The sequence below is a fragment of the Hypanus sabinus genome, chromosome 21, assembly GCF_030144855.1.
Source record: "Hypanus sabinus isolate sHypSab1 chromosome 21, sHypSab1.hap1, whole genome shotgun sequence".
NCBI classification, from domain to species: Eukaryota; Metazoa; Chordata; class Chondrichthyes; order Myliobatiformes; family Dasyatidae; genus Hypanus; species Hypanus sabinus.
The window spans coordinates 17,891,848-17,906,530 of NC_082726.1; the positions used below are offsets into that span (position 1 = coordinate 17,891,848).

The 14,683-nt window shown below is 45.6% G+C and overlaps 1 protein-coding gene across 1 annotated transcript in view; it reads left to right on the plus strand.

The window, feature by feature from the left end:
• Positions 1-2,730: 2,730 nt before the first annotated feature.
• man2c1 (mannosidase, alpha, class 2C, member 1) overlaps positions 2,731-14,683 on the plus strand; it is a 124,563-nt gene continuing 112,610 nt past the window's right edge. Inside the window, exons 1-5 of the mRNA XM_059946069.1 lie at positions 2,731-2,952; positions 5,359-5,484; positions 6,003-6,126; positions 8,656-8,726; positions 9,475-9,652. Of these exons, the coding sequence (XP_059802052.1) occupies positions 2,855-2,952; positions 5,359-5,484; positions 6,003-6,126; positions 8,656-8,726; positions 9,475-9,652 (597 nt within the window). The 5' untranslated portion in view covers positions 2,731-2,854. The remainder of the gene's footprint in view (positions 2,953-5,358; positions 5,485-6,002; positions 6,127-8,655; positions 8,727-9,474; positions 9,653-14,683) is intronic.

Below are 14,683 nucleotides of genomic sequence, written 5' to 3' on the forward strand. Positions count from 1 at the left end.
GTGCCCAATGATCCAAAAGTCTTATGCCCTCCCTCCTGCACCAACTCCTTAGCCACGTGTCTAGTTCTGGTTCTAGCCTTGTGTAGCAATCCTGCGATCACAACCCTGGAGGTCCTGCCCCTATAACTTAGCACCTAACTCCCTGATCTTCCGATGCAGAATCTACATGGACCACGACTTCTGGCTGTTCACTCTCCCACTTCAGAATGCTGAGACTCGATCCCTGGCACCCGGGAGGCAACATACCAGCCGGGAATCTCATTCTCGCCCACAGAACCTTCTGCCCGGCCCCCTAAACAACAAATCCCCTGTCACCACAACGTGTCCCTTCTTCCTCTTTCCCTTTTGAGTACAGAGGCAGACTCAGCACCAGTGACTCGCCCACTGCGACGTTTTTCTGTAGGTCACCCTCACACCCACCCTGGCTCGGTAACCCCTTTCCCCTTCCTGACTGTCACCCAGTTTCATGTGTCCTGCATCTTGGGCGCAACTGCCTCTCCACATGTCCTATCTATCACCCCCTCCATCCAGTTCAAGCTCCATCTCCCTACCGTGGAGTGTTAGAAGCTGCAGCTGGATCCACTTCTCGCAGGTGTTACTGTCAGGGACACTGGAGGTCTCCCTGTCTTCCTACATCCGCGAGAGGAGTATTTCCCTATCCTGTATGTCGTCCCCTACTATCCTAATTGAGCAGATATAAAGAAGAGAATGAGAGAAAAAAAAGCTTTTATTTCCTTTGCTTCCTCTTCGCGGAAGCGTCGAAGAGTTTAAAGCCTAAGATCGCCACCCTATGTCCACTCAGACGATAGTCGTTGCGCCTGCCCTCCTTTAATTTGCTCTTACTAATCAATCCAAAATTCGATATGCCGAAACGCCGACTGTTTATTCAATTTCATAGATGCTGCCTGGCCCGTTGAGTTCTTCCAGTATTTTGTGTGTTACTCTGCATTTCCAACATCCGCAGAATCTCTTGTGTTTGTGGTATCAACGATCTGGTTTTAGAACGGCGCAGTTTTGGGTGGAATCAGGAGTAAAGGCGGAAAAGCGGGCAGCCGCTGAAGAGAGGGCAAAGACTGGTGTACTCTGTTCTCCCTGTTGTGGGGCTGCAGCGGATTTTTGTTACACGTCAGTGATTAAAGTCCAACAGCCAATTGTAAAACTTCCTATTCGGGTTGTGCGAACACAGAGAAAATATTTTACAAAAAAAAACCTCACAAGAGAACAATTTGCAATGCTAAGAAGTTATTGCAGCCGTCGGTTCCGCGCTCGCTGAGTATCTGCAAGACGATGGACAGACGACGCAGTTGAGCGGCGGGACGGCTGAGCCCGGAACGGGACACCACCCCCGTTCTGCTCCGGGGGACGGCTGAGCCCTGTACGAGACACCACCCCCGTTCTGCTCCGGGGGACGGCTGAGCCCGGAACGGGACACCACCCCCGTTCTGCTCCGGGGGACGGCTGAGCCCGGAACGGGACACCACCCCCGTTCTGCTCCGGGGGACGGCTGAGCCCGGAACGGGACACCACCCCCGTTCTGCTCCGGGGGACGGCTGAGCCCGGAACGGGACACCACCCCCGTTCTGCTCCGGGGGACGGCTGAGCCCTGTACGGGACACCACCCCCGTTCTGCTCCGGGGGGCGGCTGAGCCCGGAACGGGACACCACCCCCGTTCTGCTCCGGGGGACGGCTGAGCCCGGTACGGGACACCACCCCCGTTCTGCTCCGGGGGACGGCTGAGCCCGGTACGGGACACCACCCCCGTTCTGCTCCGGGGGACGGCTGAGCCCGGAACGGGACACCACCCCCGTTCTGCTCCGGGGGACGGCTGAGCCCGGAACGGGACACCACCCCCGTTCTGCTCCGGGGGACGGCTGAGCCCGGAACGGGACACCACCCCCGTTCTGCTCCGGGGGACGGCTGAGCCCTGTACGGGACACCACCCCCGTTCTGCTCCGGGGGACGGCTGAGCCCGGAACGGGACACCACCCCCGTTCTGCTCCGGGGGACGGCTGAGCCCGGAACGGGACACCACCCCCGTTCTGCTCCGGGGGACGGCTGAGCCCGGAACGGGACACCACCCCCGTTCTGCTCCGGGGGACGGCTGAGCCCGGAACGGGACACCACCCCCGTTCTGCTCCGGGGGACGGCTGAGCCCGGAACGGGACACCACCCCCGTTCTGCTCCGGGGGACGGCTGAGCCCGGAACGGGACACCACCCCCGTTCTGCTCCGGGGGACGGCTGAGCCCGGAACGGGACACCACCCCCGTTCTGCTCCGGGGGTCGGCTGAGCCCTGTACGGGACACCACCCCCGTTCTGCTCCGGGGGACGGCTGAGCCCTGTACGGGACACCACCCCCGTTCTGCTCCGGGGGACGGCTGAGCCCGGTACGGGACACCACCCCCGTTCTGCTCCGGGGGACGGCTGAGCCCGGTACGGGACACCACCCCCGTTCTGCTCCGGGGGACGGCTGAGCCCGGAACGGGACACCACCCCCGTTCTGCTCCGGGGGACGGCTGAGCCCGGAACGGGACACCACCCCCGTTCTGCTCCGGGGGACGGCTGAGCCCGGAACGGGACACCACCCCCGTTCTGCTCCGGGGGACGGCTGAGCCCGGAACGGGACACCACCCCCGTTCTGCTCCGGGGGACGGCTGAGCGCGGTACGGGACACCACCCCCGTTCTGCTCCGGGGGACGGCTGAGCGCGGAACGGGACACCACCCCCGTTCTGCTCCGGGGGACGGCTGAGCCCGGAACGGGACACCACCCCCGTTCTGCTCCGGGGGACGGCTGAGCCCGGAACGGGACACCACCCCCGTTCTGCTCCGGGGGACGGCTGAGCGCGGTGCGCCATGGCCGGCTTGGTGCTGAAGAACCGCCGAGCGACGCTGGAGCGGGTGGAAAAGTTCTTGTCTCCGATTTATTTCAAGGATGTCAACCTGCGGGGCCGGTGAGTGAGTGGGGAGGGGTCCTGAGGAATGGGAGGGGGTGCCGGTGTGAGAAAGGCGTTTTTGGGGCTACGTATTAGTGGAGGTGGGTCTGGACCGGTGAAAGAGGGAAGGGGAATGGGAGTGGGGGTGAATCTGAGGCAGTGAGGGGAGTAAGAGCTCAGCGTCGACTGTAAACCTCTCCTTTAAACTTACCCTGGTTCCCTGGTCACCACCCTCTCTGACTGGACCTGTGTTTCTTATCTTCCCAGCTCCCAAGCACATTCTAACCCCTTGACCAGTTCTCCCCACCCCTCCAACCTCCTCATGGTGAAACTGTGAAATACACAGTTAAAGAAAATGCCCGATAAACCAGACTATTTGAATAGGACAGAAAAACATTTTCCCCTCTGTCTTCATTTGTCCATTAACTGGATGACTTCGTTAACAGCTTATCCTCGGATAACCTTGTCCTCACCCTATCATTAATATTCACTTTGTCCACTTTGATAATTCCCCCCCCCCTCTTTCTTGAGTTCCCCTTTCTGGCCTCCTGTCCTTTCTCCTCACCTGCCTATCACCCTCTTCCCTTTCTCCCATGGCCCACTCTCCTCTCCTCTTCCTTCTGTTTGCTTTGTTTCATTTGTTTAATTTCACCTTCTCAGTTCTGAAGGGTTATTGATCTGAATTGTTAATTTGGGGGAGATAGCAAAGTGAATTCAGAATCGGATTGACATCAACAACTCGGAAAGAAAAACCCCAAAGAATGAATGACAGAGACGTTAGAACCCCAAAGGCCCCCTCCCCCTCCCATGCACACACAGCAGCAAAAGCAACAACCCTCCCCCTCCCCACTTGCTCCAGCAAAAACATCAAAGCCACCCCCCCATGCAAGCAGCAGCAAAGCCCCCCAGAGACCATGATCTAGAGTCAATCGAAAAGTACTGTCCATTCCTACACTGACATCTGAAACAGGCTCTCTCTCGCTAACAAGGGAGAGAGAGGTTTCACTCCTGCAACAGATGAGAGAGAGACGAACAGTTCGCTGTTTTGATGTTACAATCTGCTGCGTCGCTTATTTGAATTGTTCTTTTGACATCAGTGTACATTGCTATCTCGATGTTACAATCCCTCGTGATGCTTCAGTCGGTGACAGCGACAAGGTTGTCCACTGGGCCACACTCCGAAGGCACAAGTCTTCGAGGCCTGAAACGCAAGCTGCTCAGCGAGTTCTGAGAACAAGAACGAGAACCCACTGCTGGTTTGAATGCAGCTGTCAATCACAGACATGACGGGACCTCAGCCACCTTGAAAAGGGAAAAAGAGACATTAAGAGAGAAGAAATTAAATTGATTACCCCAGGTCCACAAAAACCTCGGGTGCCATCTTTAGAATTAGAGGATCTTATTGATAAATAAACTTTTCTTGGGCTTCAAGTTGGGTATAGATTATAACCAACATTTCAATGACAAACTCTGCCACCTTCTTTAGGGACGATGCCTGGGCACGTCCAGTCTGGTGGTATTTAGACCCCTGTATTCCCTCCCTCCTGATTGGTTTAACCTCATCCAATCAGGTTTCCACTTCCCCATCTTGTTTACAGTTGAATTCCATTTCTTTCTTAGAGCGAGACCTTCATCTTTGTTCAAATCTATTTCCTCTAGTTTTATTTCAATGGCTTCTTTTACCAAGCAGTCCCAAAAGCTGTTGTGTGGCATAGTAGTTTTGTGCCATTGAAGTCAATCCTATGGCCATTGCGAATGCAGTGTTCTGCTACCACCAATTCCTCTGGCTGACCGAAATGGATACACCTCCAGTTCTCCCTGATATGTGTTTCCACTGTTCATCCCATCTAGCTGATGTACACTGCTCCACTGGGAAAGCACTAGAGCCTTTTTCAAGTCTAGGTTACTTTTGGTCTCATTGATAGTTGAAGCCGGTTACAATGAATTACAAAGGGATCTTGATCAGTTAGAGAGATATGGGATAAGGAATGGCAAATGGATTTCAGCTTGGGGAAAGGTAAGGTATGAATTTTGAACAAAAAAACCAGGGTAGGACATTTACATTTGCTATATTTGATAAGTACATTTTGGGGTAGAACTTAGAGGGCTATGTGCCAAATACAGGAACGAGTAGTAGCAGGTAAGGTGTTGTGGTGAGCATGGATCATTTTGGCTGAAGGTCCTGTTTCTGTACTGTGTTACTTTAAGACTATTTCTCTTTCCAAAGATACTGCCTGAACTATATACAGCATTTTCTGTTATTATTTCACATTTCCAACATCTGTATTGGTTTGATTTCCTTTTGCTTAGCAATTGTCTTTGCACATTTTACAAGCTGTTTAGAGTAAGTTTAGAATAAATACAAAGCAGTGTGCATTTAATGGTACAGCAACAGCTAAAGATGTATCGATTTGCCTCTTACAGGCTGTTTGGTGCTCGCTGTCCAGTTGAATCGCTGTCCTATTTTATGACACAGTCACGTATCCCGTATGAGGAGGCAGTGAGGGGAAATTTTAAGGCTGCTAAAGTTGGAGATTCTTTTGGACCAACGTAAGTATGTATAAGGCAACAGGGAAAAAATGTTATAAATGTTCAATTATGGTCATCCAGAGGTAGCAAACAAGTCCCATTTTTTCATGCATGCATCCTTAAGCTGAATTTGTCTGTAAGTTGGAAAGTAAAGAAAAACTCCCCATTGATTCCTACCAGCCCAGTATTGTGTGGGGGAAGAGGGGGAGAGAGAGGTCAGATTACTTTTTACTTTTGTTACTTTTATTAATTGCAAATCTTCATTTATTTTTATTTTTTATTACTTTTCATAAGGGGAAACTTGAATCGTGAGTTAAGCTTAGTCGGGAATCTGTCGAATAAAAGGAAATGTATATCTCTGTCATGTTTAATGGAGCACGTTGTGCCAAAATGTTTTGCAAGTATAGATTGAAAGAAAATTCAGTCAAATAAAAATATATTTTGACAAATGATCCAAAACTTGTATAAAGTGTTAACCTGTAAATTTAAGCTTATTCTAATTCATACAATTGTTAACTAAACTTTTGTTTAAATTACAGATGGTGGACATCCTGGTTCAGGGTAACATTCACCATTCCACAGGAATGGAAAGGCAAAGAGGTGCACTTTGTGTGGGAAAGTGAGGGGGAAGCAATGGTTTGGAAAGACAACTCCCCAGTGCAGGTACAAATTTCTGGTACAGATTTCTTAGCGTAACTCCTTATGTTGCAAAAACTCCTTTATTAGAACCTTAAAAAACATTAAATATTTTGTCCAGAAGGGAATTGGGAATCTTCTGTTACAGGATGGTGGAGGATGAACATGGAATTGCAGTTAAAAAAAAAAGACTTGAGTATTTCTCAGAAGTGCAGAGTAATTACAATAGCACAGAGTGGGGTCTTTTAGCCATCATGTTGTGCCAGCTCTCTGAGAACAACTTTACAGTTTCATCCATTGGTTTGCACAAATGAACATTACTGAAGATCGATCATTTCAGCCCCAGGAGCTTTTCTGTTGCAGGAGTTCTTCAGCAGTGTCATAGGAGCCACCATCTTTAGTTGCTTCATCAGCCATCCATCTAGAAGTAGGAATGTTTACTGATTGAGCAACGTTCATCTCCTCAGCTCATGGAAATCCCGTGCCTTCAAGTATCAAGACCTAGACAACTTTAAGGCATCAGCTGATAAATAGTAAGAAACGATTGTATCAGAAAAGTATGAGGCAATGCATGTCTCTAATAAGACAGAATTTATCCACCCACTCTTGCTACTCAATAACCTTACCATTGCCAAGTCCTGTAGTACTGACATGTTTGTGGAGTGGGTGCTTGCTCCCAAGAGGTAGCAAGGTAGGATTTGGGGTCACCAGATTGTGAACTTGACTATCCCAACCGCATAAATACTGTGATTATAAAAGCAGGTCAGAGTGACTCCCCTGCCAATGCCCTAAAATTTTTCTGTTACAATTCAGGAGTGTGATGGAGCAATTCAACTCTACCCAGGAAATCCAGTCCCTCCTGCTTTCTATTCACCTTTATTTTATTCCCCCACAGTCACACTATGGCTTTATTGTGCATCATCTACAAAATGTGCTGCTATTACTTGTCTGTGCTTCTCTGGTGACATTTTCCAAATATGCAACATTGAGTACTAAAAAAGGCAAACACAGTAGGTGCACAGCAACACCATAAGAAGTGAAAGAGTGAGTGAGTGGGCCTTCCAACCTTTCCTGTGTGCTTTTCCATTCAATAAGATTATGGCTGATCATTGCCTGACCTTATCTTGTAACCCCTAAGCATTCCTCTTTGTCATGCAGCATGCTGATCCTGGTAAATCCAGTCCTGTTACTTCATTGTCCCTGTGTCCAAATCTCTGAAATAATTACCACAGAGTTTTGAGGGAGTAAGCATACAGCAGCTCAGGCCAATTAGGTTTGGGCAATAGATGTTGACCTTGTCAGCGATGCCTAGATTCTGAAAACTGAATAAAAACTAAAGCATGCTTTAACTGCATGCACTAATTCATCTATTTGTTTAGTTAATATCTCCCAAAATTTAGTAACCAAAGTAGTAAAGCACACCTAAAAATGTAAAAACTACAATCTGTTTGTCTTGCCAGTTTAGCGACAAATAGAAATCCAGGTATTGGAACCCTATATAAAATAGAAAACGAACATGTTGGAACAGTCATGAAGTCAGGCAGCACCTGGGGGAGAAATGGTCCTGATTTTAAAACTCTTTAGTCTGAAATGTCAATTCTGCTTCTATATATGCTACCTAACCCTCTGAATGCTTAAGTATTTTCTGCTTTTATTTCAGATTTGAACTCACTTTTGTGAACTTCAGTTCTGAATGTAATTTGCCTACTTTCATTGTTTTCAGGAGTTTTTCTGCACATCGGGTATCTGCTGGTCTTTTTAATGGGTTCTATTGGATTTCTTGTTTCTTGTGGCTGCCTTGTAGGAGACGAATTTCAAGGTTGCATATAGAGTATATACTTTGATAATGTACTTTGAAGATTTCCAGCATCTATAGTTATTTTTTTCCGAATTTAAGTGGAGTAACCGTACTTGGGCACTTCTGGATTCCCAATGAACTGACAAGACTGTTATAAAGCATGAACTTGTGATTTAGCTGGATTGTAAAATTAGACATACTTAGATAAGCTCAACAATGCAATGTTCACAAACTTTGTTCATAAAACTTTTACATCATATCATTAACCTTGTAAACCTGGGTTAATATTTGATAAATTGGTCAAATTTGGGTCTGTTATCTCATCATGGACTGAAATGAACTGGGAACTAATGTATAGAATTGAAGGATCTTATTCAGTTATGATATTTTAGAGCAGATAAGATGTGTTGCAATAGTTTTCATTGATTACTGACCTGGTGAAAAGTTAATGCCAAGGCATTTGCTTTTTCTGGAAGTGATTTTCTTTTTTTTGACCAAAGGAAGCAACTAAACTTGTGCTTTGTGGTATGTTATAATATATATACATGAGTACAACAAATAGATGGTACAAGTTAAAGTACTGGTTAGTGCAGTTACATGGGAAATGATGGAGGCATTGGTCAGTCATTGATTTGATCTGCAGGGGAAAGAAGACGGTCTGTTTGCTGGATCTGTGTCAAACCCTAAATGTTCATTAAAGGGGAGTTGATATTTCTTGTGTTATCTTAACCCTTTTAAATATAATAATTTGTCTTCAGGGCCTTACTAAAGAAGGGGAGAAGATTAGCTACATCCTCTCAGAGAACCTGACAGATGAAGAACCTCATAGGTCAGCAATCTTAACCGTCTGGAGAAAGCTTTTGTATACTTTAAGATTCTCTTGCTATTTGATGTAATAAAAGACGAAGGGTACTATTGTAAATGAACAATTTGGCATCTTTTGGGTAAGTGCCATAGAGCACCGCATCATCTCTAGTCTGTTTTATTAAAATGTCTATAATTATAGGAATCTGTTTTAGACCAACTGTTTCTACAGTTGTTTTAATCCATTTTAATATTGACATCTTTTAATGCAGTAACCAGCTTATGTTGACTTTGATGTGCAAATGCCATTTCTTAACTTGCTGTTAATAGCTTTTGTTTGTTCACTTGAAGCGAAGTCTTTAGCATTATCTTAATGAAATCAATAGCTAACCTGCAGTTCCATAGTAGGAACAAATAGTGTGCTGTGTTTTATTATTTCAGATAAAATTTAATAGAACATCATTCTTTAGTCTTGAATCAGTTAGACACAGTCTTCGGTGCTTGTCCCTTTTTCCCCTTAATTTGGGACCAGTGTACTGATTATGGTAATTTTGGCTTAGTGCTCTGCGTAAAAGGGAAGTTGCCAGAGTTAGATATAGTGGAAGGATGAATTTAGAATCTTAGTCATTTCTTCAATAAATAATGTGGTTGATATTCTTGCACATACTGATCTTCATATCTGCTTTGTCCAATTCTGCAATTGTAGTTAGTCAATTTTATTGGAGGAGACAACACGTTTAACTGGAGGTATGTTTCTCTTTTCCTCACTGCAGCTGGGAGCTGTATGTAGAGCTGGCATGCAATGGACTGTTCGGAGCAGGCCAGGGCTCTATGATTGCACCCCCTGACCCACAGCGCAACTTTGTTCTCCACAAGGCTGAGCTGGTAGTTTTCAACAGGGATGTTCATGAACTACTCATCGACTTTGAAATCCTCCTGGACATGGCAAAGGTATGGATTGCTTTGAATTCTCAGCTCTGTTTAGAAAGGACAGTGGAAGTACTTGATAAAAGTAAATAGTTGTGGTCAGGAGACTTGTCTACTGGACTGATGAGACTTTGACTTTGGTGTCTACATGCCAAAGATCAGATCTTCCAGAGTCAGTTTATTGAGATTTGCTTATGGGCTGTGATCAATGAATTGGAGATGGAGAGAAGCAAGTGACTGTTAAGGATTTGAATCTCTCTGTTGAAAGTCTGATGTCACTGTTTTAAGTCTATTCGCTATGCTATAAAAACTTTTTCTTAATCATTGAAACCCAAGTTTGCCTAAGTCCCTGGTACAGATGCCCTTAAGTTAACGTAGATCTTGTAAGAGCATGAACAATCTAAACTATTGGTTATGGGAAAGTTATAGGAAAGATGTCAACAAAATAGAGAGAGTACAGAGAAGATTTACTAGAATGTTACCTGGGTTTCAGCACCTAAGTTACAGGGAAAGATTGAACAAGTTAGGTCTTTATTCTTTGGAACATAGAAGGTTGAGGGGGGACTTGATAGAGGTATTTAAAATTATGAGAGGGATAGATAGAGTTGATGTGGATAGGCTTTTTCCATTGAGAGTAGGGGAGATTCAAACAAGAGGACATGAGTTGAGACTTAGGGGGCAAAAGTTTAGGGGTAACATGAGGGGGAATTTCTTTACTCAGAGAGTGGTAGCTGTGTGGAATGAGCTTCCAGTAGAAGTGGTAGCGGCAGGTTCAGTATTGTCATTTAAAGCAAAATTGGATAGGTATATGGACAGGAAAGGAATGGAGGGTTATGGGCTGAGTGTGGGTCAGTGGGACTAGGTGAGAGTAAGCGTTCAGCACGGACTAGAAGGACCGAGATGGCCTGTTTCCATGCTGTAATTGTTATATGGTTATATGGGCTTTACTGGAATGACTTCTTGGTCAGCAATGAATGCAGCATGTCTCTGTTATTTTGCCTGTGACATCTTTGCCGTGGAGTCAGAAAGTTCTGAGTCCAACTTCCACTCAGCAGATTTGGAACACAAAATCTTTGTGCCATTTCAGAATCAGAATCAGAATCAGGTTTATTATCACCGGCATGTGACGCGAAATTTGTTAACTTAACAGCATCATTTTGATGCAATACGTAATATAGAAGAGAAGTAAGTAAGTAAGTAAATAAATAAATACTGATAAATAAATAAATCGCAATATACGTATGTTGCATAGATTTTTTTAAAAACACGCAAAAATCAGAACTACTGTATATGTTTTTTTTTAAAGTGAGGTAGTGTCCAAGGGTTCAATGTCCATTTAAGAATTGGATGGCAGAGGGGAAGAAGCTGTTCCTGAATTGCTGAGTGTGCTGAGTCTGTATCTCCTACCTGATAGTAACAGTGAGTAAAGGGCATGCTGTGGGTGCTGGAGGTCCTTAATAATGGACGCTGCCTTTCTGAGACACCACTCCCTGAAGATGTCCTGGGTACTTTGTAGGCCAGTACCCAAGATGGAACTGACTAGATTTACAAACCTCTGCAGCTACTTTTGGTCCTGTGCTGTAGCCCCCCCACCATACCAGACAGTGATGCAGCCTGTCAGAATGCTCTCCGCAGCACATCTGTAGAAGTTTTTGAGTGTATTTGTTGACATACCAAATCTCTTCAAACTCCTATTGAAGTATAGCTACTGCCTTGCTTTCTTTATAACTACAGGTTTCCCCCGCTATCCGAAGGTAGAGTGTTCCTATGAAACAGTTTGTAAGCTGAAACGTCGTAAAGCGAAGAAGCGATTACCATTAATTTATATGGGAAAATTTTTTGAGCGTTCCCAGACCCAAAAAATAACCTATCAAATCAAACCAAATAACACATAAAACCTAAAATAATAGGAACGTATAGTAAAAGCAGGAATGATATGATAAATATCCAGCCTATATAAAATAGAAGTATTGAATGTACGGTGGAGTTTCACTTATCAAAACCTGGAAGACAGTGAGCCAAAATCGATGTGGAGAAAAAAATCGGCATGTGCACGCATGCACACACAACTGCCCGCACAGGGCTTCACGGTCATGGTAGTCTTTCTCAGGGTAACACACATATAAAGCGGGCGTCCTTTTTTCGTAAAAACGAAAATCCTCTTTGGTTAGCGAAAACAGGTACTAATGTAGGTGTTTTGTAACAGTGAGCTGTCGTAAAGCGAACATATGAAAAACAGGGTCCACCTGTACATCAATATGTTGGGACCAAGTTAGATCCTCAGAGATCTTGACACCCAGGAACTTGAAACTGCTCACTCTCTCCACTTCTGATCCCTCTGTGAGGATTGGTATGTGTTCCTTCGTCTTCCCCTTCCAGAAGTCCACAATCAGCCCTTTCATTGAGTGTGTTTTTTAAATCTATTCAACATACGTAGATTGCAATTTGAGTGCCAAGTTGTTGCTGTGACACCACTCCACTAGTTTGCATATCTCACTCCTGAACATCCTGTCGTCACCACCTGAGATTCTACCAACAATGGTCGTGTCATCAGTAAATTTATAGATGGTACTTGAGCTATGCCTAGCCACACTGTCATATGTATACAGAGAGTAGAGCAGTGGGCTAAGCACACACCCCTGAGGTGCACCAGTGTTCACATTCAGCGAGGAGGATATGTTATCACCAATCCGCACAGATTGTTAGGAAGTCGAGGATCCAACTGCAGAGGGAGGTACAGAGGCCCAGGTTCTGCAACTTCTCAATCAGGATTGTGGGAATGATGGTATTAAATGTTGAGCTATAGTCGATGAACAACATCCTGACGTCGGTGTTTGTGTTATCTAGGTGGTCTAAAGCCGTGTGAAGAGCCATTGAGGTTGAACCTGCTGTTGATCTATTGTGGTGATAGGCAAATTGCAATGGGTCCAGGTCCTTGCTGAGGCAGGAGTTCAGTTTAGTCATAACCAACATTTCAAAGCATTTTGTCACTGTTGATGTGCGTGCTATTGGGCAATAGTCATTAAGGCAGCTCACATTATTCTTCTTGGGCACTGGTATAATTGTTGCCTTTTTGAAGCAAGTAGGAACTTCTACCCATAGCAGTGAGAGGTTGAAAATGCCTTTGAATACTCCCGCTAGTTGGTTGGCACAGGTTTTCAGATCCTTACCAGGTACTTCATCTGGACCTTCCACCTTGTGAGGGTTCACTCTCTTTAAAGATGGCCTAATATTGGCCTCTGAGACAGAGATCACAGGGTCATCAGGTGCAGCAGGGATCTTCACAAGTGGGCATAGAAGGCATTGAGTTCATCTGGTAGTGAAGCATCTTTGCCATTCATGCTATTGGGTTTCACTTTGTAGAGAGTAATGTCCTGCAAACCCTGCCAGAGTTGCCGTGCATCCTATAGTGCCTCCAACCTCATTTGAAATTGTCTCTTCGCCCTTGAAACAGCCCTCCGCAAATCATACCTGGTTTTCTGGTACTGCCCTGGGTTGCCAGACCTGAATGCCACAGATCTAGCCTTCAGCAGACGACATGCCTCCTGGTTCATCCACGGCTTTTGGTTTGGGAGTGTACAGCAAGTCTTTATAGGCACACTCATCCACACTGGTTTTAATGAAGTCAGTAACAACTGCAGCATGCTCATCCAGGTTCAAAGATGAATCCCTGAATACAGTCCAGTCCTGTAGGCACTCCTGGGTTTCCCTTGTCCGTACCTTGGTCCTCACTGCTGATGCTGCAGCCTTCGGTCTCTGCCTATACTCAGGGAGTAGAAGTGCAGTTAGGTGATCAGACTTCCCGAAGTGAGGGCCTGGAATAACACGGTCGGGATTCTCGATGGTGGTGTAGCAATGGTCCAGTGTGTTCTTTCCTCTGGTATTGCAAGTGATCTGTTGATGGTAATTGCTTAGTAACTTTTTTTTCCAGACTGGTCTGGTTAAAGTCTCCCAAAATGACGGTGAAGGCTTTAGGGTGCGCTGTTTCGTGCATTGTTCAGATCATCTAAAGCCTGATTGAGATTGGGCTGAGATGGAATGCATACTGCTACCAAAATGACCCCGGAGAATTCTGTGAAGTACTGTAGGAAACATACAAACATAGAAACATGTGAATTGATCATAAGGAACAAAGACATGGCAGACCAATTGAATAATTACTTTGGTTCTGTCTTCACTAAGGAGGACATAAATAATCTTCCGGAAATAGTAAGGGACTGAGGGTCTAGTGAGATGGAGGAACTGAGGGAAATACATGTTAGTAGGAAAGTGGTGTTAGGTAAATTGAAGGGATTAAAGGCAGATAAATCCCCAGGGCCAGATGGTCTGCATCCCAGAGTGCTTAAGGAAGTAGCCCAGGAAATAGTGGATGCACTAGTGATAATTTTTCAAAACTCCTTAGATTCTGGATTAGTTCCTGAGGATTGGAGGGTGGCTAATGTAACCCCACTTTTTAAAAAAGGAGGGAGAGAGAAACCGGGGAATTATAGACTGGTTAGCCTGACATCGGTGGTGGGGAAAATGCTAGAGTCGGTTATCAAAGATTTGATAACAGCACATTTGGAAAGAGGTGAAATCATCGGACAAAGTCAGCATGGAATTGTGAAAGGAAAATCATGTCTGACGAATCTTACAGAATTTTTTGAAGATGTAACTAGTAGAGTGGATAGGGGAGAGCCAGTGGATGTGGTATATTTAGATTTTCAAAAGGCTTTTGACAAGGTCCCACACCAGGAGATTAGTGTGCAAACTTAAAGCACACGGTATTGGGGGTATGGTATTGATGTGGATAGAGTATTGTTTGGCAGACAGGAAGCAAAGAGTGGGAGTAAACGGGACCTTTTCAGAATAGCAGGCAGTGACTAGTGGGGTACCGCAAGGCTCAGTGCTTGGACCCCAGTTGTTTACAATATAAATGATTTAGACAAGGGAATTAAATGCAGCATCTTCAAGTTTGCGGATGACACGAAGCTGGGCGGCGGTGTTAGCTGTGAGGAGGGTACTAAGAGGATACAGGGTGACTTAGATAGGTGAGTGGGCAAATTCATGGCAGAT